Raw genomic sequence first — 26,026 nt, forward strand, 5'->3', positions numbered from 1 at the left:
ACTGGTTTTTTACTGTTATGGTGTTTAATGCGCGGTAATCAATGCAACACCTCTTGTCCCCATTGGCCTTTGGGATGAAGAACAAAGGCGATGATGCCGGTGAGCGAGAAGGGCGTATATACCCTAACGCCAAGTATTTGTCTAGGTACTTCCTCAGATATTCGTTTTCTGGAACAGTGAGAGCATATAACCTGCCGTTCAGAATCACAGCTCCAGGAACGAGGTCAATGCGGCAATCGAAGGTTCTGTGAGGGGGAAGTGTTTCAGCCTGCTCTTCACTGAACACCTCAGCGTATTCAGCATAGCACGATGGTAGTTGTACCTCTTTCTCAGCCGCAGTGGCGATGTTAAAGACCCTTGCCAAGGTCTGTGAAGGGCTAGCCGTGGAGATCATACATTGGTCATTGCAATACTCAGAGACAAAATCGATGGTTTTCGACGTCCAATGTATGGATGGTTCATGTTTCTGTAGCCATGGTAGTCCTAAAATGATCCCATACTGTGGTGCTTGGATGATATTAAAGGAGATGTTTTCCTGGTGTACATTATTACTGATGCACCGGTATTCAGGTGTGTGATATCGTATGGGTCCTGCAATTAGTTCACTGCCATCCACTGCATATACAGGTTCCGGGTGTTTCTTCTCAATGAGCTGGATGCCCAGTCTATCTGCCTCAGCATAATCCATGAAACACCCAGTAGCTCCGGAATCCACCATTGCTTTTACTTCTTGATCTCCAGTGTCCATTATAATTAGCATGGATAGAAAGACATGATTCTTGTCTTGTTTGCAACAGGCCGTAACTGAAGGGATAAGGATTTGGCTTGGGGGTTCCCCTCCGTTGACCCTCAAGCTTTGGAGTTTCCCGGTTTCTCTTCCACCGCACTCACTGCAGTCTGGCTGGACCGGAATCTTCCAGTTTTCGGCTTCACTGGGCACTCCCGTAGGTAATGCCCCTTCTTCCCGCAATACAGGCACAGTCCGTTCTTCCGGCGATGTTCCTTCTCGCTGAACGATAGAGCAGCCCTCACCGCACCTATTTCCATAGCCTCTTGAGCGGATGTAGATTTGTCACCGTTCCCCCCTCCTCTCTCATGTACCATCACCACAGGCTCCTTCTTCCGTAACTCCCCTTTACGTTCTCTGATGCGGTGATCCAAGCGAAGAGCGAGTTCAATGAGAGCCGTACAGGTACGGGGTTGGGGATCAATGTGTGCCAAGACATCCTTCATTTTGTCATTTAATCCTTGATAAAACAAAGCGGATTGTTTCGCCTCGGGCCAATCTGTCTCGGCAACCAGGCGACGAAAGTGGTTCAAATAGGTGACCAGATCAGAGGTGCCTTGCTTCAACACCAGCAGTTCACGATCTGCAGAGAATGTTTCCGCCCTGCGGTCAAAGGTTTTCTCGAACTCCAACCGGAATTCATCCCAATCGTGTAGGAGGGGATCATCTCTTCTAACTATGGGAACTGCCCACTGAGCTGCTTCCCCACCCAAATAAGAAATCAAAAAGGCCACTCGGGCTTGATTAGTTGTAAACATCTTTGGTTTGCACATAAAGTGCAGGCGTACCTGAGTCATAAACACCTGGACCTTCTTATTATCCCCAAAAAATCTCTCGGGGGGGGCTAACGGAATTTGAGTGGGCATTTCTACCACTACAGACGAAGGAGCAGAAGAACTAGCCCCAGCACTGAATGGGTTGGCATGTAGGCTATCTAAACGGGCCTTAATTTGAACATTTTCCGCACGAGAAGCAGCAACCTCACGATTGGAGGCCGCCAGTTCCGTTTGGACTAACGCAAGGGCAGCCAATACGTCATCCATAGTGGCCATTTCGTCTTTCAACACAGCCAAGAGGAGGACCGTTTCCTTGGGCCGATAATTCTGTCAAGGTCCGTCACTCTTCTCCTCGGGGCTGTGTTGAAAGTTCCAAACACGCGCTCACGCAACCCACCCGTGACCCGGCAGATTTCACAGACCACTAGGAGGGTTCCGCAACCGCGGGAAAGGAAGGGGACAGCGGGGAGGGAGATCTGAAACGATAAAGAACAAGGGATTTAGTTTCACACCCTTCCCTAACTAATCTATGATACACCAACAACACGCAATAGATCAACCGTCCCCTATTCTCCCACAGCTTGTGAAGCCTACCTGTAAAGGAAAATTCTAAGGCTTTAAATGCAGGAGGGAGATGGAAGGTCCTATCAGTGGCTATGATCTAGTAAAGAAATAACACAAACATTCACATGGATTATCCTGCAACTGTAACACACACCATAGACAGTTTCTTGCGTCTCACATACCCATGTTTGACCATAGATTATCTTGTTCCACTGTAGCGCTAGGTACCCCCCCTGTTCTCCTCTCCTGTAGTTCAAAAGAAAGCACAAACAAGTTGGTTGTCGGAAATAAACATGAAAACTCAACCAAAAAATGAGATGAAGGTTAAATGACACCTTTCAGAGAAAATACTTCAGTTCAGCTCACACACCAGTGTTACGTTATTGCATGCACAGTAACACGCTAATCCTTTTCTTTCTTGCGTGTATCACAGTCTAATGTCTCACTGTGAGACTAAGAGTTTCAGTTAGTTCCGGATCTTTTAAGATATTGAAAGGACTTCCTCTTATCCAAAACAAACGAGGTGTATCCAGAAACAGAGAAACGCCGCCGCGTTTCTCTATACCAAATGGAGGACCAAACTCCTTTCCTCCAACACAGACTATCACGAAAGGAAACTGACGTACACAGCCGTGTCCGTCACTCCCGGAAAAAACCCTCCAGAACAAAACAGCGGATCCTCCGCTTCTTCGTCGTTGAATGTTCCAGCCGGAAACATCCAAATCTCATTACTCACGATTTCTTAGTCCAGTACCACAGGCACAATCCTCCAGCTCACTAGAATTATCGGCACAGTTTGCGCTTTCCGGTTTGTTTATATTTCCGGCTTACTTTTCCGTCTCGCGCTACTTCACCCATTGCCTCATGGGGATGGTAGTTCCGTGTAGCAGGTTGCCGGATCCCACGCATTGCGCGGACAGCGTCCCGAAAACGGGTTGATTCTGACACCATCCCTCTGGAATAAAATGCCTCTCAGCCTGCGCACAACCTCTGAACACACTAGTTTCCGAAAGAAACTTAAGACATGGCTTTTCTGCTAATTTCAGCTGCGTACCTTTCTGTCAGAACCGTCTGCATGTGCTATGAGACTCTTTGGACGTGATATGTGCGCAATACAAATATCCTGACTTGACTTGACTTCCTTGGATTATCAATTTCTTTAAGTCGTTCTCCGATGTATAAGATCCCTTGAAATACCCGATGGAGTGATATGCCCTGTTTTGACACTGGATGTGGAGTTAGAAGTACTCTTTTCTTGATTTATCTACATACGGCACTTTGAAGCGACATTCTGCCTGCAATGTCATCTTTACGCTGGCTCATTATGTGCCGCGTTTGAATATATGCCCTGACGAAGTTACATACTGTAACGAAACGCCTTGGCTGTTCTATCTGGTTTAATTACCGAAATAAAGAAGAGTACTTTTGGAATAACAACATCGCCTCCTTAATCTTTTTGAGTGCGCCTCCTACCCTTTGCTTAAAATATCTACACATTACAAATGCCCTATTTCAAATTGTAAATTAGCAAGTATGAGGCCTCTTTTGAGATGTCGCATTCCTTCTTAATCTCGTGGATGTCTTTATTTAGCGCTTCTAATTTCAATGCTCCAGCATAACATCAGAGCAAGAAGGACGATTTGAAATGTCATTGACTCCTCTTTTGACCGGCTTGCATTGTGTTGACAATTTGTTCACACAGAAATCTCTCTGGTTAGCCCAGGGTAGATGTGGCTTCTCTCCCAATGTCTGTATTCTCATCTGATTAGCTTAAAATTCGGGTGCTTGACACTTAGCTGTAACACCTCGATCTCTCAGAAGAAAAACATGCCATCCAGTAGCCGCCTAGAAAGCATTCTTCTAGAAGATGTCATTTGAGTACCTTTGTCGGCAGGCTCGGGAAACACTAGTTTATTTTCTAACTTTCTGCTTAATGAAATGCCATCTTTTTGTTAACGATAGGCAGCTGTTCTACACAATGACTTGTGTAAGCAGAGACGTAGCTGTCAATCGTACAGCAGGTGCAGTAGCAAAGGAGCCCATGATTGTGAGGAGTTTTGTGTGTTCCATATATGGCTATATATAAGTACTAATGAATGAAATGAAATGAAAATGCGTTTTATATAGTGCGAAATAGTTGCCCGGAGGCGTCCAAGCGCTGGGAGCAGGAAGGTCTATTTTGCTTGCGTGCAATAGAGTCCCTATCATCTGTGCTGCTACATTATGTTTAAGTCATATTTTTCAGACTTTGGTCGGACTTCCCCAATCCGAATCATCCGGAAAGCATTCCTGAACCGAGTAGTTTGGTTTGTTTTCCGATTGAGATCAGAATCGACCCCTAAGTCTGCAGTGCTACTGATAATTATTGTAACTACAGACTCCAGTATTTTTCTTTGCCATAAATTTTATAAGGGACATTAAGACACAGTGCACCAGTGTTTAAAACAGGGCCTTTTTAGGATTTAAACCCCATTTGTTTCAGGAAAATGTGCAGGACAGCTTCAAGAGTGGCTCTCTGCATCAGTTGGAAACCCTACTGTCATGACTATTATATTCTGAATGAGGGTTGGCCAACAATGCACCACAACTTCTGCTTTTGAACTATTCTGTAATTTGCTTGGCACTTAATTGTAACCACTGTCCAGACATGCTTCTGTTCGTAATTGCAAAAGGTAGTTTATAATAGGGAAATTAAGTGTTGTCTGAATGGTTCTAAACATAAGCCTCTTTCCAATAACAAACACCCACTTCTTAACCCCAGCTAAGGGAGTCGATGATATATGAGAACTGCACACAGCATCTGTTATTTTTTGAAAAGCAAGGTCCCTGTTTAGAAGCATTCTCGGTGAATTGGAAAGCTGTATTGCTAAATGAGTATCGGCCGTATTACTGTCTTGTCTGGTGAGAAAACAGTGCCTGTTGAATTGGATTAATGATTCCTCTTCCTTCTTTTCAGAGGACATTGCTGTGGTGTTTCACAAAGAGGCGTGGGAGGCCAAAGCAGACTTCTCCCAGGCAGACGTACACCGACAGATTGCTATTGTTTTCAAGACTCCCAGTTACCAAGATCTTGAGATCAGTGAACCGGTCTGCGTTGAGGTGTGCTTAGAGCGAGTAACCGACAAAGTCCGAAGTGAAGGCTTCTATTTCACATATCTTCCGAAAGACCATGGTAAGCGTTTCAAGTATTCCAAAGGGATGTGCTTAAGGCTTCCCTGGAATGCTTTAAAGGATAATTGCACCCCAGCTCCTCTAGCACTTGGATCTGTACAGCTACCAATCAGATGACCGTGTCTGTTCTGTCAAAGGGTTATTCCCTATTGGCATCAAAAACCCATAAGTTGTTTTCTTTCAGTCAGTTTTACTTCATGGAATAGCTGTCTTATAAACACTTATATGAAGATTATAGAATATGTATGCCCTATTGTGAATACTTTCTTGTATGGGGTTGTCGTAAATCAATTTTATAGTCACAACTAGTTATATACTAATCTTACTAGTATATAACTAACTACTGAGTTACCTACAGATTTGAGTCATTTAACATAGGCAACTATTGTGCATTTTAAAAGGATGTTTTTGGTAATTGCAATCTCAGTACACAGCTAAAATGGAAAGCTTTACAGAAAGGATATTGCTTCCATTTCTAACGATAATGGCATTACTCCTAGTCCTACTCCCTCGCCTTCCTTCAGTACAAATGAGGCCCCGCCTCCCACCCAGACCCACCCCCAGCATAAAAACTCTGCCCGCCCCCACCTCCACCTGTACACAAACAAGCCGAGCTAGCACTCAGTTGAACCGCACCGGGAGGGAGGGAGGGTCCTTGAAGGAAGGCGAGGGAGTAGGACTAGGAGTAATGCCATTATCGTTAGAAATGGAAGCATTACCTCCCGTCCCTCCCTCGCCTTCCTTCAGTACAAATGAGGACATAGCAAGCAGAAGAAAACAGGGACGGACAACTGAGTGACAAAGAACACAAAACAGTGCCCAAAACACAGCAGATCAACATCCCTGGCCTCGTAAAGAGGACAAGACTCTGAGGCCCGAACCCCCACCAGAGGAAAAGCCACCAAGACGGCAGACCGAAACCAACAACCCCACGGAGCGGGGGAAGGCAAACCCCGGAGTCGGACCAAAGCGAACAAACAGAGTCCACCACCCGGAAGGACACCACAACCAGCAGGCACCACAGCAAAAGAGGCCGGACAGCCAAACAGAGCAAACGAGACTCCACAGCCAAGGAAGGAGCAGGACAGAACACAGGCAAAACCACCCCCTAACAGAGCGAAAACGCCGAGCCACCGGAGGGACAAGGGACGGAACCGGACCCAAAACCAGCAGAACCATACAGACCAGACAGAAGGTAACGCACAAGACAGGGCCCAAACACCCCCCAAGTGCCCCGCAGGGGCGACAGCAACCAAAAAACAAGGCCCAAAAGCCGAGAGTCGCAACCCAAGTCCCAAAGGAGCCCAAAGGGCGGACCGGACAGGACATCCAACACAAGCAGCAAAGACCCCGAAGGGAAGGACACGACAGGGCAGGGAATCAAACACACCAGACCCGGTAAAGAAACCAGGCAACAGACCCCAGGCAACATGCAAGGAAGCCAGTAGCACCAAGAAGCAGGAAAGCCGCCCCCCTGCACCCGCAGAGGAGCCACCGACAATCCCAGAAGAGCCCCAGAAGGAGCGAACCGCCACACAAAAAGGAGGCCAGCACCAAGGGAACAACACCAGAGCAGAACCCCGGGCCGAAAGGGCCAGCAAACACCAAGCATAGGACAGCCGAGAGGAGGACCGACGGGAAGCCCGCAAGCCACCGCCAGCCGGCCGAGAACCCCCAACCCAGCCAAGGCCAGCCGCACAACCGCCAGGCAGCAGGGGCAAGCCCCCCACAGAACCCAGGGGAAGGGCACGGAACATCAAAGGGCACGGAACCCCAGGAAGGAACCCACACTGAGCCCAACACAACCCGGACAGGAGAGGAAAACAAGGAGTTCAAGGCCAACAGGGAGCAACCAACCCCCGAGAACAGACCCACAGGGCCCGCACCAGAAACGCCCAGAGCAGCAGAAAAGCAGCGAGGGGGAAGGGGAAGGCACACAGAAAAACCCAGAGGCCAAGGAGAGGGCCAGCCGCCGACCACCCCAAGACCCGGGCCGCTGGCCCAGAGACCAGAATCGGGCCACCCAGGCGCCGCAACAGGACCACCACAGGGAGGCCCCAACGACCCACCAACAGGCAGGACACAGGGAAGGAGTGAGAAACCCCAGGAGGAAGGAGGGACCCAGCACAACAGAACAGCCAGCACACAGGCCACCCGCCAAAGGCAGAGAGCAGACAGCCCCAGCACCCAGACCAGAGTCCACAGACACAGGACATAGGAAACCAAGGATCAAGGACCAAAACCCGGACCAATGCCAGCAAGAGGACCCCCGGGAGACCAGCAGGAACCAGAACCGGAACCCAAACAGAACCCAGCAAAGCCAAGGACAGGCTGGCGACCGAAGCCACCAAAAGCGGAGCCGGAGGAGCCAGTGAACAACCGGCCAGAAGGCAACAGCGGCCGAGCCACCAGGAGATCACCCCCGGGGACGGACCGACAAGGGCAGCAGGGACAACAGACCCCGGAGACCAACCCAACAGGAGCCAGATGGACAGGCAGAGAAGAAGAAAACGAGCCCAGGCAACCAGAAACACCACAGAAGCCAGGCGCCCCAGCACCCGCAGCCACAGGACCGCCCAAGGAGCCCTGGGACAAAAAGGCCCAAACCCACGAAGGAAGAGAGACCAGGCACCCGGACAAGGGAACGGGGCCGAGCACAGCCCGAAGACGGCACCCCGACAAACCCCAGGCCCAGAGATGGGATCAGCGAAGACACACCCCGGGCCACCAAAAGCCCGATCACCAGAAGAACCACAAAGGACCTCCTGAACAGACCGAGCAAAAAGACACTCCAGCCGTAAGTCGCAAGAGGCCGACCAGAGAAGGAAGAGGGAACACCCCTGCCGTAAGATGGAGAGCCACGAGAGCAACCGGACACGCCGGAAGACCCAGGCTGAAGGCCCGAGGCCGAAGGGGAAGGACGCAACCCAGAAACGTGCGTACCACACGCAGAGCCCGCGGAAAAGCCGCCCGAAAGGCCAACACACGGAAGGGAACCGGCCGAAGCCAGGAGCAGACCCTCAGGAGAACCGGAACAGGCACAAAGCCGCCGGACACCACAGCCCCAGCAAAAAATCGGGCCGAAGCCAGGAGCAGACCCCCAGGAGAACCGGAACAGGCACAAAGCCGCCGGACACCACAGCCCCAGCAATAAAACGGAGCGGGCCCCAAACCCTAGCCCCACCGACAGGAACCCAGCAGAGGGAACAAAAGGCAAGCAAACAGGACACCCAGTCCAGGAGAGCCACCCAGCAGGAACCGGAGACGGGCACCGGCAGAGGAACCCCAACGAACCGGAGGAACCGGCACCAAGCTGACCCAGCCCCCATGAACCACCGCACATAGGACCCCGTCAACAGAAATGTCCCGCAGACACAGAGGAGGAAATGCCAAAGACGACCACCCACTGACAGGGAATGGACCAGACAGCAGTGACAGGAACCCAACAGGGCACGGCACCCAGAAAAGGAGGCAGCAAGCTAGGGTGAACAAAAAGGCCAAAACCATGAGCACCCGAAAGCCAGAGGAGACACCCACAGCGGGGAGAACGGAAAGGCCCCAGTGCAAGGCACGCGGGAAAGGCAGAACTCCCCATCCCAGGCAAGGCAAACAGAGGGCCAAGGTGGCGACACCCAGCCACCACGAGCCGCCGATGCCAACTCCATGAAACCCAACATCAAGGAGGGCACAGAAGAAGCAGAGAACAGGCCAACCAGCGCAACATCAGCAGTCAAGCAGAACATCAGACCCACCAAGCAGCACGGCCAGGACAGAGTCCGGCAGCACAACGGGAGGAAAAGGGCGACCACCACCAAGAGGCAAAGCCACTGGAGGAAGAGAGGGATGAGTAGCACAGAAGCTAAACCCCAGACACCACCCGAGCGCGCAAAGAAACCCGAAAACTTTCCAGGATCAACACAGCGCAGAAGGAACACAGAGGACAGAGGAGAGACCGCCCTACGGCACGACACACAGGCAATCGCCAGCCGGGCAGGCCACAGTGGACAGAGCAGCGCACAACAGTGGGAACAGCATGGAAAACACCACGCACGGGCAACGCATGCCACACACCACACCGGGCACGAAGGTCAAGCCCTAACCAGAAGGGCCAGGAACAGCAAAGAAAGAACCCCACAGTTCCAGCCCGGCAGGAAAAGAGCAAAGCCCCCCAACCCCCGACCAGTGCAGGAGGTCAGCGAAAAAGTCATGACAAGAACCCTACGCAACGCCAAAGGCGGCAGAAGGACCCCCCAAATCCCAGGAAACAGCCCCGAACAGGAGCCTCAGGATGAAGATGGGAGGGCACAGAAGCCACCCGCCGAACCCCAGAACACTGGACAGAGCAGCCTCATCCAAGTCAAGCAACAGAAGCAGACACGAGAGGCAGAACACCCCCATACGGAGCCCATGCGGTCAGGGCACCCCAGGGGGACCGGAGAACCAGCAGCAGGGAAGAGGCAGCAAGCCCCAACAACCCCCAGCGACCCAGGGGCAGACAAGCGCCAAGAGCACCACCCTTGTCGAGCGCAAGCTTCGCATGTATGAGGCCCCGGGTTCAATCCCCGGCATCTCCAGGAGTCACTGTTCAGAAACTAGGCATTTTCCAGAAGGCTAGACTGCCATCATAAGGAAACATGGAGCAGCGGCCGGAGACGCACCCCAGGCAGCCAGAGCCCGAGCCACCAAAGGCACGAGAACCGCCGCCAAGCCACAGCACCAAGGGCCGCACTGCAGGGCAAGAGAACCACCTAAGCAGGAACAACATAGGAAAAACGGGCCGAAACCCGCCCTACCTGGCCTCCGAGAAGACAGCATACCGGGAGGAGGCAGCCACACAGCCCGACCCGGAAACGCAGCCCCAGCCACAGGAGGACCGCCGGACACCGCCGAGGATTCCTGAGCCACCGCTCCGCCCCCACACCACGAGGGAGACGAGGAGAGGAGGCACCGCCAGGAGAACGCTGCAGAGGGCACCGCCGTAGCAGAGAACCAGACCGAAGACTCCCCGGCACCGCCACAGGGAGGAGCTGAAAGGTAAGTCCCAATAGGGAGACAGAAAAAAACAGGTGGAGGTGGGGGCGGGCAGAGTTTTTATGCTGGGGGTGGGTCTGGGTGGGAGGCGGGGCCTCATTTGTACTGAAGGAAGGCGAGGGAGGGACGGGAGGTAATGTGTTACTACAGGTTACCGGAGCATGTGCAGACTTTTACAAAATCCTAATAGAAGCAAGAAAAATCACAGTATCTTTTAGACAGAATAAACAACAGCATAAATTGCAATCATTTTTTTTTAAATATATTTTTATTGCAGGAATTAGTCAAAGTTACATGTTGGTCCACTGTAAGGCAATCGGTGATGGAAACACCGACGATGAAATAACACTAATACACGGCCATTTAGCCCTCAACCCGGAGGTCGGGCGGCGTTTATGTTGAATCGATGCATGTGGGCCCAGCGGCCTTTTAGTGATGACCAGTCATAAATTAAAGGTTCACTTCTGCTTTTCTAAACAATATGAAAAATCCCCCCCCCCCCCCCCAATTAAACAAAACACCCCCAGAGGACTAAGTTCCAAACCTTTAGTGCAATAAGTCTTCAGTGCAGTTGGAAGCTTATGACACTCCCTCTTCCCTCTATCCACCTCCCCCTTCCCACCCCGCCATTGGTGATCTGGTAGACGTGCATAGAGCGTGTGGTAGGAGACATTATCCTTCTTGACGGGAATACCGCGTCATTATTACTCTACGGGGATAGGCTGCTCACCATCATCACTATCGGTGTCACTGGGTATGTTGTGATCGCGCAGGGCCTGCACCAATGTCTCCCACGCCTGTGCTGATTCTAGCACCATCTCATTCTGCTGCTGCCTCGCCAGCTGATATCTCAAGGTGCTCTCGCCCTCAGTCCATTTAAGAAGTTCATTGCGCCTTTTAGTGCCTGTTGGACCAACCCGTGCCTTCCAGTGTCTGGTTATTTCCCGCTTCGCCAGGAGTAGCCCCATGTCAATAAATTTACTAGTAACTTTGTTTTTGGGGGTATGCGGAAACCAGTGCAAGATCCCCACCGCAACGTCAAACTGTAGGGACCTTTCAGTGACCCTGTTAAGGGTGTCCCCTATCAGCGTCCAATATGAGGACAAAGCGGAGCAGGACCATAACATGTGAATGAGGTCAGCCCCAAGCGTCCGGCATCCAGGGCAGGCCGCCGTGTCCGAGGCAAAGTATTTCTGTATTTTCTCCGGGGTCAGGTAGGCGCGATGCAGTATGTAAAAGTGGACCAAATAGAATCGAGCGTTACGCGTGCTCTTCCAGGCCCGGCGCATCAGCTGGGCCCACGTGGTCTCCGGGATGTCCTTCCCTATGTCTGCCTCCCATCGGGTCCTGAGTGTATCCAATGGGGGTAGCCGCTCGTTGACCATCCTGGAGTACAAGCACGTTACGGCTTTGACCGTCCCCGCCGCCATCATGACATATTGACACGCCGCTGACGTCTGTGGTTCCTCAAAACCATTCTGCCAGTGCGCTTGGAGTGCCCTCGTGACCGCCGCATGGAGCAAGAAGTCGCCCCGGGGGATGTCAAAGCGGTCTAGAATCACCTGGAAAGGCATCAGCACTCCATCCTCATAAAGGTCGCCTATGAGCTGTATCCCTGCGTCCTCCCAAACCCGTAGCTGCGACCAGTCGCCACCATGCGGCAATGCAGTGAGCATCCCTAGTGGGATTTCTGGGGCATAAGGGTGTTTCATTCCCGACTTGCGGTGCACCCGGTTCCAGCACAATCGTATAGTACGTTCTTCCTGTGTGAGGGCCCTCAAAGCCAGCCTCTGTTGTAGTGTAATATAGGATAGAACGTGTCTGGGTATGCCCAGCCCCCGCTCCTCCTCCTGGCCTCGAAACTCCTGTGCTATCTCCTGAGTGTAGGTCTGCAGTTGGGAAACCAAGTAATACGTTTCAAAGTCGGGTACAGCCAACCCCCCCTCCGCTTTAGGTCTCATTAGGGTCTTAAGCGCAACTCTGCGGCGGCCCGATCCCCAAAGGAACGCCACGAGCAAAGAGTTCAAGTTCCGGAAGATGGTCGGCGGTATCCAGACCGGGAGCGTCCCGAAGTAATATAGTAGCCGAGGAAGCGCCACCATCTTCAACAGTGCAATACGTCCTGCCACCGATAGTGGCAGGGTGGCCCAGAAGGACATGCTACCCTTTAACGCCCGGACGCATCGGGAAATGTTGCCCTCAAGGATGTCAGCAGGGCTATGATAAATGTACACCCCCAGATATTTAAGGCAGCTAGGCGCCCATCTGATCGCCCTGGGAGTGTCGGGTTGGGGCTCTCCCCCGCGAACAGGCAAGTTTTCACCCAATTCACCCTGAGGCCCGACATCTCACTGAAAGCAGTGAGTACTACGTCGGCCCCGGCCAAGGCTTCTCCAGCATCCTCTAGGAAAAGCAACAGGTAGTCAGCATAAAGGGAAATGTACTGCTGCCCCGACAAGGTCCGCAATCCCCTGTAATAGGCCCCGGTGCGAATCGACAGCGCCAGGGGTTCCACCACGAGCGCAAAGAGCAGCGGGGACAGCGAGCATCCCTGCCTCGTGCCTCGTTCCACTGGGTATTGTTGGGAAATCAGCGGGCCTGATTGTACTCTAGCCATCGCCGAGGCGTATAGCACCGCGGTCCATCGCAGGAACCCCTCCCCCAGGCCAAAGCAACCAAGCACTCTACGGAGGTATTCCCATTCTAAGCTGTCAAAAGCCTTCTCTACTCTAAGTCAATCGAGAGGATCATGGGATGGGGGGCCTCAGCGTGGTCCTCCTCAAACAGGCGGAGCAGGCGGCGGATGTTCATCGTAGTATTACGCTTGGGGATGAATCCCGCCTGGTCTTTATGCACTAGGGAGCCCATGTGACCCAGCAATCTCGAGGCTAGAATGCTGCTCAAAATCTTATAATCGACCGAGCATCGAAAGCGGCCTATAAGACGCCGGGTCGTTGCCCTCCTTATCGGGTTTGAGCAGGGGGACCACCAGGGCCTCACGCATCGAGCCAGGTAGGCGCCCCAGGCGCTTCGCCTCCCTGTAGACTATCAAAAGCCGTGGGGCCTGGAGGTCAACGTAGGTGGAGTAGAACTCCACTGGAAGTCCGTCCAGGCCTGGGGTCTTGTTTCGCGCCATCTTTTTTATGGCGCTGCGGATCTCCCCCAGCTTCACGTCTCTCCCCAATTTCTTTGCCTGATCAGGCTCCAGGGTGGGGATTGGTAAATCATGTAGGAAATCATCAATAGGGGTAGTGTCCGGTGACATCCTACTTCGGTATAATCCCTCGTAGTAGCGCAGAAAGCAACCAAGGATCTCGGGTTGGGTATAAACCTCTATGCCCTCCGCATCTCGCATAGCCACCGTGGGAGAGGTACGTCTCGTAGGGTTGGCCAGCCAAGCCAGGAGCGCTCCTGATTTATCACTCTCAGCAAGCGACCTAGTCAGATAAGCCTTGTAGTCGAAACTACGTAGCCGTTCAAATTCCACAGCTACCGCATCCCTCGCCGCCGAAGTCTGTTGAAGCTCTGGGCGGCCGGGACGGAGGAGCTCCATCTCGCGGAGTTTCTGATCAGCTTTAGCCTGGTCCTCCAGAAGGACCCGTCGCATCCCCACCTTCTTTGTTATGCAATAGCCCCTAAACACCACTTTGAATGCATCCCATTCAATGGCCCTCGCCCCAGCTGTGCCCTCGTTCTCCGTGAAGTACTCGGCGATTCTGTCTTCTAGTTCACTCCGGAACACCAGATCTTCCAATATCTCGGGGCGTAGCCTCCAATTTGGAACGCAGGGGTTACCCGGAAGCCACCTAAAGTCGGCCAATAGAGGATTGTGGTCGGAGATGGTCCTCGCCAGATACTCGGACCCCACGGCCTAGGATACTACTTCCGTCGACCCCAACAATCCATCCAACCGCACATGCAACTCGTGCATGCCGGAGAAGTGGGAGTAGTCTCGGGCACGTGGGTGCTGGGCTCGCCAAATGTCCGTCAGTCCCCACTTAGTCTGCCATTCCAATCTACCCTTGGCTACCCGGTGGGTTGGTGAGTCCGGAAGGGGAGGGTGAGATCTGTCGAGATCGATGTCCACCACCGAGCTGAAGTCTCCCCCGATCAAAAGAGGTCCAGATAAGTAATGGGCCAGAGAGTCCGACAGTGCAGCCAAGAAGGCGAGCTGGTCCACGTTAGGCGCATAAATGCAGCAAATGTTCAGATCCTTTCCCCCCAGTTTGCCAGCAATGGCCACAAACCTCCCCTCCGGATCCACAGTGTGTTTAGTTACCTGCAGGGGAACCCCGGCCCGCACCCAGATCAGCGCACCCCTAGCATAAGCTGAGTATGTGGTGTTGTATACCTGCCCTCTCCACCTACGCTGCAACGCCAATCCCTCTGACTTGGTAAGGTGTGTCTCCTGTAGCAGCGCAATCTGTACACCTCTGCGTACCAGGTAAGCGTGGACCTTATGTCGCCTGGACATGGAATGCAGGCCTCGTACATTCCAGGTAATGCACTTCAAGGTGGATAGATCAGCCATTGTCCCATGGTATCTCATCAAGTCTCCCCCAGCAAAGCTCAAGTACAGTTAAGCACAGTGTAAGCCCCGCACCGATGGCGAGTCCTCCCCCCAACAACAACAAAACATCCCCCGAACACTCCCCCTCCCCCCCCCCCACCCTCCCCAGAACAGGTCCCAAATAGTACCATCTAGTTCCCATCCAAACTGCACCCACAAAAAAACCCCAAACTAACCTGACGGTTGCCACCACAGGTGTGCCTTAAGGGCAAAGTTGGGGCCGAGCGTCGACAGGGGGTCTCCGCACCTCAAAGCTACCAAAGTGCGATTGAGCCCTGAGTTATGAGGGCCGAAAGAGGGTGTGACCCCAACCCTCCTAATAATCAGTTATCCAACAGTTCCCGCAAAGATTCCCCCCCCCCCCACTGTCCCCCCCTAACTGGAACCGGCTCACCCAAAATCATCCCTGTCCATCAAGCAGGCCCTCTGCCGTCTCTGGGGTTATTACAGGGAGGCTCACGCTATCAGTCTCAGAGTCCTCCGTATCCGTGTGGCCTCCACCCCCGCCAGGCTCCGAGTCTTCAATTATGGGTCCGCCTTGGAAGCCTGACATACTGGATACCATCTCCAACACCCCCGCCGTTCCGCTGTAGTCTCCACTGTCGAGGGTCGGCCAGATCTACCTCGGCGATTCCGGATCCTTTTAGACCTCCGCTGTAGGCCTATCTCCGAGGTAGTCTGGAAGGAGGACCCAAAGCCATCTTTGCCAGCTCTGTATAGTTAAAGCCAACTGCACGCGTCCTCCGGGGTATCGAAGAATTTGGTCGTGCCGTCCAGGATGATGCGGAGCCTTGCCGGAAATAGCAAAGAATACTGGATGCTCTCACTCCTCAGTTCTCGTTTGATCGCTAAGAAGGAGGCTCGCCTCCGCTGGGTCTCATAGGTGTAATCTGGAAAAATGTTCACTCGACTGTTTGCCACCTGGTATGGCTCATTTTGTCTGGCGGCATTGAGAAGCAAATCCCTGTCGCGGAAATGTAGTAGCCGCGCCACCACCGGGCGTGGGGGTCGGCCCAGTTGCGGCGGTCTGGCCGGCACCATGTGCGCCCGTTCCAGAGTGTAGAAGGAGGAAAGCCCCTTGGGCGCCACCACGGTCCTAAGCCAATCCTCCAGATAGGCCACCATGTCACCACCTTCAATTTTTTCCGGTAGGCCCACCACACGGATGTTATTCCTTCTATTGCGCCCTTCCGCGTCTTCCGCCCTTCTTTCCAGAGCATCTATGCGGGTCAGAGCGTCCTTCATGGCGGCGGCTAAAGTTTTTTGTGCGGGTTCTAAGATTCCCACCGAGCTCTCCACTTCCTTGACTCTGTCCGAGAGCTTACTGTGGTCCGCCCTGAGCAAGCCCAACTCGTCGCGACCTGGGCAATGTCTTGTTGGAGGGCCGATCGTGTATCAGTGATCGCCGCCAAGATCCTGTTGAGTTGTTGTTGAAGGTGTGGGCTCCCCGACCTCTCCGGATCCAATTGATCGTCTTTATCGGGCGCCTCCACATCCGAGGCGGCCTGAGTGCCACCCTTAGTACTCTTCGGCTTCACCATAGTGGCCGTGGTCTCCAGTGGATGACCTGGTGGATGCCCAGTCGAGGGAGGGTCAATCAGAGTGCCTCCGGTTGTCGTCGAAAGATCCGTGCCGATGCGGACCGCTGGTCGGTCCCCGGTGTAGTAGTAGGAGATATCTCAACTATTCGTACACCAATTGCACAGAGTTGGGTGTTCTCCCAAGAGGGTTTGTCCGTCCGCCGAGAGTGTAGGAAGCCAGTGATAATGTCAGTGGGACTTCGCAGGCTCGGCGAGGTCGCCGGGATCAGGCAGCAATGGCGTCCGTCGTTGATGCCACGTGGCGCGGGCACTCAACGAACTCTTTCTTCTGCCAGTCCGCGGAGGCAATAGGTCGGGCGGGGGCCAGCCGCCCCTCTCCTGGAAGCAAAAGGGCGGCAGGGGGGGGGAGAGGGGTCACTATTAGGCAATAGTGCACCGCCGGGGTCTTCGATCTCCTCGAGGCACCGTCGCCTCCGCCACCAGCTGCAGGCCTTGCCGACCACCAGGTGATGAGTCCGAGCTCCGTCCAGCCACTTTCTCTGTCCCTCAGTTCCCGAGATGGGCTCAAATCTCTCCCAGTGTGGTGCAAGTGGACACACACGATTCCGAGGGCCAAGATGGTGTAGGTCCGTGTCGTTCCGAGCAGGTCGACGTGTCCGGCCGCTCCCCCTTCCCTTCGAGGCTTCGTGGCGCAGTTAGGGCTCGGCCGAGCGGCGGTCCCGATGGGCACCGCTTGGAAAGTTTACAGGTGTCTCCAGTCGCCCAGGCAGTCGGCACTGGCGTCGCCCCTCCAGAGGGGGAAGGAATAAGGTGTCGCCGAAGGCACCGGTCCTCCTAGGCCTACGGGCCGCTTCAGGACCATGGAGACGGAGCGGGCGCCATCTTGATCTCCGCTCTGCTCGCCCCGTGGGTTCTCGTTCGCCTCAAACGAACTCGCTGCAGGTCTCCAAAGTCGCCTCCCGGCTCAGCACCCACAGCGCTCAACGATCTGGGGGTCGGGGCGCCCGTGTCGCCCAGGAATCAGGATTAATGGCGGCTCGATCGCGGAGCCGAGCGCTCAGGCGACCTCCACCATCGGTGCTCAAGCCACGCCCCGCCAGCATAAATTGCAATCATAATATAATTTTCATTATTCACATTCTTTATGTTGTGGATGAATGAGGAAGTGGGGTCAGGTGCAAAGGATGCACTGAGAAGAGTAGGGTCCTGAGTTGTTTTCTGAATGCTACCAATGGTGATGAGATCTTAGGTGGATGAGCCCTTTCAATAGGGAGGAAGTGAAGAAGAAAAATGCTTATAGCTTTGTTTATTTCCTTTCCGTTTTTGGGTACATCCAGGAGCACTCGTTTGGTGGCCGGGCTGGACCATGCATGACCAGTGAAGGCAGGTTTTTCTGCTAGGCAGTCCACCTTTTATATTGTGCGTATATACGTTTCTTTGGTATTACTGTTGCTGCATATTGATTTAAATTTCATGTCTGTTGGTATTTGGAGTCTCTGGAATTTCCTGGAGTGTAAGAATGATGTGGCAAACGTTTTGTTATTGTGTCATTGGTCAGGTGGTGACTTTGATGGACTGTTTTGAATGGGATGATCATCGGATCAGGGAAGCCAGTTTTGCCTCAAAGTCGGGTACCTCTAGGATTTGTGTGGTTGTCATGTGTCAGATGCTGATAAGGTATCAGTCTCTTTGGTTCATATTGAATCTACCCTCACAGAATGGCCTGAGTCCCTTTATAAGATAAAGGATTCGCACAAACAAATGTGAAGTGCACTGCACAATCAAAGTTCCACATAAATTGAGCCCGTTCTTTGCAAGTGATGTCCGAAAAAAATCTTTATGTTCGAGGCATCTGTGTTGTAGATAAATGTAAATGTAAATGTACATGTATTTATATAGCGCAAATCGCCCACATCGCAGGCATCTATGCGCTTGCTTAGGGAACCCGTCCTGGTATTCCCCTGTGAGATACCCCGGCAGGGTATCCACAAGGTGAAAGCCAGGCATCCCGCCGCGAGGGGCCGTTGTGGAGATTAAGCAAGCTATTGCCCAGAGTCGCAGAGTGTGAACCTGTGAGTCGAGTAGGCACCGGAGCGAGAATTATCGAGTCCGTGGAATTATTGAGCCCAACCCCCGTCGGGTCGGAGAATTGAACCCTGGTCCGGGGCCGATCTCAGCTTCCGGGTCTGCCGCCTCTAACCCCTGAGCCACACTTCTCCACAGATACACACGCTTTGCATACTCCTGCCATCTAGTGTTGGGTCTGGATATTTGCAAGATGTTTTTCTTCGAAGAAGTCTTTTCCAGTCAAGAGGTAAGGTGACTCCTCCTTTCAATGATAGTGCGCATGGTCATCCACTCAATTGTTAGATTGTTTTTTTCCACCATTGCGTTCGGACGAGTGTTGCTGCGCTCCTGAAACCGTTCTCCGGGTTCCTCTCGACGCGCAATCCTCCCTACCCTCGACGGTATTGTTTTGTATGTGTTTCCCACTTGTCCACATATCATTTTGGTCAACAGAATCTACCTTTCGGTCGGAAAGCTTTGTGGACGCCCTTCGGGCCAAACCGCGTCGGATCAGCTCTCAGTTGATGGAACGGACGCCGTTCAAATACTGCCCTCAGTGCCACACTAAGTATCCACACACTGATTCACACAGGGGGTGTAACTTGTGCTTGTCTCCCGACCACAAGGAAGAAGATTGCGACGCTTGCAGATCGATCCTTCGCGATCATTGGGCTCAACGTCAAGAGATGCAGCGTCAGAGCATTGAAGGAATGCCGGATATCTTCGGGGAAGATTCTGGCCAAGAAGACTTTGATGCATCAGCTGCAGAGGAGAAAGAAGCCTTCCCCAGGCAGAACTTCGACTCAAAGTTTGACATAGACCTTGATGCCAAATAATTGCCACAGGGACAAGGCGACGTGAGTACGAAGACCCCTTGCCCCTTCAAATTACTCCCAAAAAGCACAAGGCTTCGGCACCACCTCTGCCTTCTGGCCAAGGTCGGCACTGAGACGATGTTTCCGACGCCCCGCCTCCAGGCCCGGCTCCGAACCTGCTAGTCAAGCCTTCCGGCTCGATACTGAGTCAACAAAAGACTGTGTCGGAACCGAAGCCCTCTGGTTCTAAACAGAAATCTGTCTCAGGGCCGAAATCCTCACTGCCGAAAGCCAGGCAGCCATCGGAGCCGAAATCTTCAGTACGGAAAGGCCAGCCCACACCGGCACCGAAAATGTCAGCACCGAAAATGTCAGTGCCAAAACTGAAAGATGTCCCTTCGGATCTGAATTTAGACATTGTCCCACTGAAAACGGTTCTCAAGCAAAAGAGACTATATAATAATCCTGAGACTGGTCCTATTCATACCAAGCTGCCTCAGAAACATAAGCTTCCTGATGAGGACACTCCCTACAAAATCCCTTTAAATAAGAAATCTGTTTCTACCTGTCCTTTTCATCTACCACCATCATCCTCTCCACCACCTCCATCTACAACTGCAAATCCTTTGCAAATCACACCTCAGTATTCTCCACAATCTCACCATGATGACGATGATGCTGATGATTGGGGGACACATTTGCCACTAGATCCATGGATGGATTATACAATTGATCCACCAGCAGATAATGACCCAGACCCTGCCAAGCATCCCCCTCCGGACGACAATGTATCCCACCAGGAACTCATTGCCAGGGCTTCACAATATCATGGAGTGGCACTGCACAAAGAATCATTAGAAGAAGATTTTTTGTTTGAGACTTTAGGATCCACACTCAGGGCGTCACAAATGCTTATGCTTATGGGCATGATGAGACACACTGATGAAACTTTTAAGGACCCAATACGAGCACTCATCTTGATTCCTAGGTTTGACAAAAAGTATTAGGCCTCCCCAGCAGACCCAGTATTTATCAAGAGCCAGTTCCCATTAGATACACTGGCAGTATCTAATGTTTGTCGGGGTCTAATTTCCAGACATCAGGGGATGCTCCTCCACCAGATAAGGAGTCTAAGTTAATAGGCACTTCTGGCAAGCGCATACAACCTGCAAATCAATGGCTCATTTCAAATACACCGAGCCTTTTAGCCAGGTACGACAGGGCACACTTGGGTGAAATGGAGCAATTGCTTCAATATCTCCTAGATGAGCTAAAAGTTAAAGTGCAGGATTTAGTAAATGAGGGTAAGCCAATTTCAAATTCCTCCATAAGATGTGCTCTTGATGCTGCTGATACCACAGCTAGAGAGGTTGACACTAGCATTTTGCTTAGGAGATATGCTTGGTTAAGGATCTTTGGGTTCAAGCCAGAGGTCCAACAATCCATTCTTAACACGCCATTTGATAAAGAACATCTTTTTGGTCCTGATGTAGATCAGGCATTAGGAAAGATGAAAAAGGACCCTGAAGTGGCCAAGTTCCTGGGAGCGCTGCAGTCTCCGTCAAACAGGGGCTCCTTTAGTCGTTCCTTTTACCGAGTGGGGGTCCAAAACCACACTCGCAGACCAGAATACCTCAACCTACAAAGGTAATAACAGTCCTCACTCAAAAGGCTTTCTTCAAGGAAGTTATAGAGGAAACCATTTTAAAGGTAGGGTCAACACACCTAGTAGCTCCCCTTCCCCTAATAAGCAGTGACTTGCCCGCACTTCCCCCGACTATACCTCACCTGTCGGGGAAAGACGTCAAATTCTCCCCATTTGGCAATCTATAATAACAGACAAAGGGGTGATTGGAATTGCCCAACATGGTTATTGCCTAGAGCTTACCAGCAATCCTCCAAACATTCCACCTCAATCTCACAAATTGTCTCCAGAACACCCACAATTGCTCGAACAGGAACTGCCATTTCTCTGATTAAAAGGAGCTATAGAGCCGGTTCCAACACAGTACCAGGGTTCAGGGATTTACTGTCCGTATTTTCTCATTCCATAAGGGGCGGTTCCCTAAGACATATTCTGGACATAACATTTTCACATGGTGACCCATCAACAGGAACTTCCACTTTTACAAAAGGCAGATTTTATGTCTACTCTAGACGTAAAAGACCTACATTTTCATGTTCTATTTCATCCAGCTCATTGCAAATACCTCAGATTTGTAATAGCTGGCAAGCATTACCAGTTCAAAGTACTTCCCTTTGGAGTGACTGCAGCGCCCAGAGTATTTACCAAATGTCTGGCAGCAGTCGCGGTTCATCTCAGAAGACGATATTCACATCTTTCCCTATCTAGACCACTGGCTCATCAAAGCAAGCACTTACCAAAATGGTCTACAACACACACAGATCACAATAGACCTTCTTCATCAACTGGCTTCACGGCAAAGCACAAAAATTTCACCTGCATCCGTCACATATGCAGTCTTAACTAGGAGCTACTTCAGACACAGTCAAAGCTCTAGGCTCTCCCAGTGTAGCTAGAATTCACAATATTCAGGCTATGATACTAAAGTTTCAGTCCAACCAAGTCTTACCAGCCAGACTGTTCATGCAATTGCTGGGAATGATGTTGTCTTGCATCGCAATTGTATACTATGCCAGACTTCACATGTGTCCCCTACAAGAGCGCTTAGCACGTCAGGGGAATCAAGTGCACGGTCAATTAACCAATCTAATGTTGATAGCCGTACCCATCCCTTTCTGCATTGTTGAATCCCACAAAACGTATCAAAAGGATGGCCTTTCATCGACCCTATTCCACAGATCGTGCTCACAGCAGATGCATCTCTGCCAGGTTGGGGTGCTCATCTCCAAGAATAAGCAATACAAGGCCTGTGGAGCCACAAACACAAAAACCTCCACATCAACTATCTAGAGCTTCTAGCAGTTTTTCTAGCACTCAAAGCTTTTCAAACTCACCTCATAGGCAAAACTGTCCTAGTCCAAACAGACAATATGACAGCAATGAATTATGTGCAAAAGCAGGGGGAACACATTCTCTCCAACTGTCAAGACTCGCTCATGCCATTTGGAACTTATTTTCTGACAGAACACATCCCAGGAGTAAACCACTAAATTGCCGACCTTCTCAGCAGAAGGAGAGCGCAAATTAACAAGTGGGAACTTCATCTCCAAGTTCTCTTTCTGTACTTTCAACAATGGGGATTTCCACAAATAGACTTGTTTGCCACAGCAGAAAACGCAAAATGCCCAAGCTTCAGCTCCAGGTTCCCACAGCTGCTCTCAAAGGGCAATACCATGTGGATGAACTGGTCATGGATATTTGCCTATGCTTTTCCACCTCTCCCGCTCATTCCATGTGTGGTTCGGAAGCTCAGGCAAATATCTCTCACACTAATTCTAGTAGCTTCTACATGGGCCTGTCAGCCATGGTACACCACCCTGTTGGAGCTTTCACTAGTTCCACATCAAAAGCTGCCCCTCACCTGCACTCTCCTCACACAAAACCATGGAGAATTAAGACATCAAAATCCCAAAGAACTGAACTTAGCGATCTGGCTCCTGGAGTCATAGAGTTTGGTTATTTACATTTGCCACCAGACTGTATGAATATTCTAAAAGAAGCAAGAAGGCCTACCACCAGAGCTTGTTATGCAGTAAAGTGGAAAAGATTTGTTGTTATCTGCCGTCACAACAAAATCAATCCTTTGTATGCTTCTATGCAAACCATTATCTGTTACACTTGCAGGAAACTGGAGTAGCTTATACATCGATTTGTTTGCACCTTGCAGAACAGGCAACATCTGTCACTATTCAGAGTTCCAGTAATCAAAGCTTTCATGGACGAGTTGAAAAGATTAATACCACCAAGGATTCCTCCTGCCCCAGTTTGGAATCTCAACATTGTTCTCACAAGGCTCATAGGTCCACCTTTTGAACCATTGCACAAGTGCCCCTTGCAATTTCTCTCATGAAAGGTTGCTTTCCTCATTGCGATCACATCACTGAGGAGAGTTTGTGAGCTACAGGCATTAACCTTAGAAGAACCCTTCTTTCAGCTACACAAAGACACAGTAGTTCTAAGCACCAACCCTAAATTCCTTCACAAAGTAGTTTCTACTTTTCATTTAAACCAAAAGTTGAGTTACCAGTCTTTTTTCCTAAACTTGATTCTGTAGCATAACATGCTTGTCACACGCTTGACGTTAAAAGAGCTTTATTGTACTACATAGATAGAACAAAAGACTATAGCAAAACAAAACAACTGTTGTTGTATTTGCTTCTCCTCACAAAGTCAATCCCATCTCTAAATATGGTATTGCAAGATGGATTGTTAAATGCAAACATGCTACGCTATAACTAAAAGAACTTTACCCATACCCCCTAGAGTGCATTCCACTCACAAATTAGGGGCTTCTGTTGCCTTTTTAGGTAACATTTCTCTAGCTAAAATATGTAAAGCAGTGACACAGTCTATGCCACACACATTTACCAAACATTATTGTGTAGATATATTAGCACTCTAACAAGCTAATGAGGGCAAAGCAGTACTTAAAACACTATTTCAAACACCTGCAGCATCTACAGGTTATCCACCACTTTGGTAGTATACTGCTTTATAGTCTATGCAAAGCTTGTGTATCCACAGCATACATGCCTTGAACGGATAAAGTCACTTACCCAATAAGCATCTGTTCTTGGCATGTAGAGCTGTAGATTCACATGCGCCCACCCGCCTCTCCGGGCACCTGTAGTTGTTGCAGTTCTTCATTACAGTCAAACAACAAGAGAGTGTCAAAAGAAGGGGAAGCACAAAAACAGAGGAGATAATCAACCTATATGATTCACATTGGAAATCATTAGGAGTTTTCTTGGAAGCCCTCACTCACCACCCTGGGTGGTGACATGCTTCATCATCGGGCCCACCAGGAGAAGAAGAGTGCCTCCCTGGTGTGCTACAACGCCAGAATACTGCGGAGCTAGTTTTTTGTGACAGTGATGTGAAAAATTTGTGATGTTAAAATTGTCAAAGGACTGTACCGTAAGAAATTTTTTTTTATTCAATGGTCAGCCTGACAAGGTTAAAATATGTGTAGGGAAATGTGCCAATTAATGTATTGGTTATTTCCACGTAAGGTGGGGTCGACATTTTTCTGCCCTTAATGTGTAGATTTACTGGGCTTTCTTCAGGACCATTAGTAATGTACCTCGGCGGTGTGAGCGCGCTAAGGCCCACTCTACCAGAGGACGTGAAAGTTAAAAATGCTGTGTAAAAATAAAAAGCAAAGAACAAACCATAAAGTTGTGGGATTTACCTCTGCATTAGAGGAACCTGTATAGTTTGTAAATTAAAAGATCCACGCCCCATAGGTCTCGGTAGGGAGGTGGGGGCGACAATGGCACACCGCCTGCAACGCCCAGCACCCGCTCAGCTGTGGTAAATTTAAATTACCTATACTTAATTTATGCGGTAAAGTTCAATAAGAATAACTCAGTCAAAAATAAGAGACAGAATCCGTGGCATTTGAGGTTTTAAAAGAGGTTTTATTCCTTAAAAAGGAATTGGTTCGAACCAGGTATCATGTTCCATCACCACAAGGGTTCAGGAAGGGAATGGACATGGACATGTACAATGATTTATTAACAGAACATCATATATATAGTCAATGCATTACAGTAGAGATAGATGCAGGAGGCGTAACAGCTGAGAGAAACGAGATAAGGACATATGTACGTAACAGAAGGCGTGCATGAGGGCGTGCTCGGAGGTGTGTGCTAGACAACGTCACTTGAAACGTATCACAGGTGGGTGGATCCATAGGAGAATCCTGCAGTGTCAGCAGAAATATGTGGCAGAGATGCGCGCGCAGCAGCATGACGTATAATTGACGTGGAACTGGAGGGTGAAGGGGACTTGACATTTAGCCCTACATGAGGAGACAGGAGTCTGGGGTGTCAGAACAACCTAATCCCAAATCATATCTAATATCTGGTGTTTGAGGAACTGTATTATCTAGAAGGAAAGGTCTCTCGGGCAGAGGCTATTCTATGTTGACTGCTAGTGCGTGCATATGCGACTACGTGTCTACATGAGATGCGAGGGGCCATGGGCCTACCATGGTAACGGGAGCTATGAATTACTTGCATGGAGACAGTGAGGCCGGGCCCTTTGCTCTGCAGCTGGGAAGGATGTTTTCCTAAACTACTAGACAGGAATGTATTTTCAAGGAGCGGAGCAGATAACTTGAAGGCTGAATACAGTCTTGGCAGGCAAGCAGGCCGAGCCAGGCACCGCTCGCCGCACAGGGAGTAAGGCAGAGGTCAGGAAGCAGCAGACTGCAGCTTTCAGAGACAGAAGGCAGAAAGGGCTCGATGGCAGGAATCAGGGCCTAACTCGCCAGAGCTAGTGAAACATGAAAAGTGCACCATGTAAAGACGTTGGCAAGGCACACTTAGGAACCGAATATCCGACCCATTCATGGTGGATCTGAAAAAGGACATGTTAACGTTGGACGCAAATGTATTTGCGTCTTCATAGTTGGAAGTGGAGGGAACATACATGTACTTAAAGCACGTACATGGAGCCGTTGGGGTCTACGATAGGGGACACAATTGACCATGAAAATTCATATTACCTCATTCCCTCCTTGTCCCCTACGGACCCTTCATGATATATCAATCCT

At 50.8% G+C, this 26,026-nt stretch overlaps 1 protein-coding gene across 6 annotated transcripts in view; it reads left to right on the plus strand.

The window, feature by feature from the left end:
- Positions 1-26,026, plus strand: part of RELB (RELB proto-oncogene, NF-kB subunit) — an 851,517-nt gene that overhangs the window by 615,502 nt on the left and 209,989 nt on the right. For all 6 annotated transcript variants that reach the window (XM_086938449.1, XM_086938452.1, XM_086938450.1 and 3 more), the window contains one exon: positions 5,084-5,299. In XM_086938449.1, coding sequence (XP_086794575.1) covers positions 5,084-5,299 — 216 coding nt within the window. The remainder of the gene's footprint in view (positions 1-5,083; positions 5,300-26,026) is intronic.

This window comes from Lissotriton vulgaris, chromosome 9, assembly GCF_964263255.1.
Source record: "Lissotriton vulgaris chromosome 9, aLisVul1.2, whole genome shotgun sequence".
Classification (NCBI taxonomy): Eukaryota; Metazoa; Chordata; class Amphibia; order Caudata; family Salamandridae; genus Lissotriton; species Lissotriton vulgaris.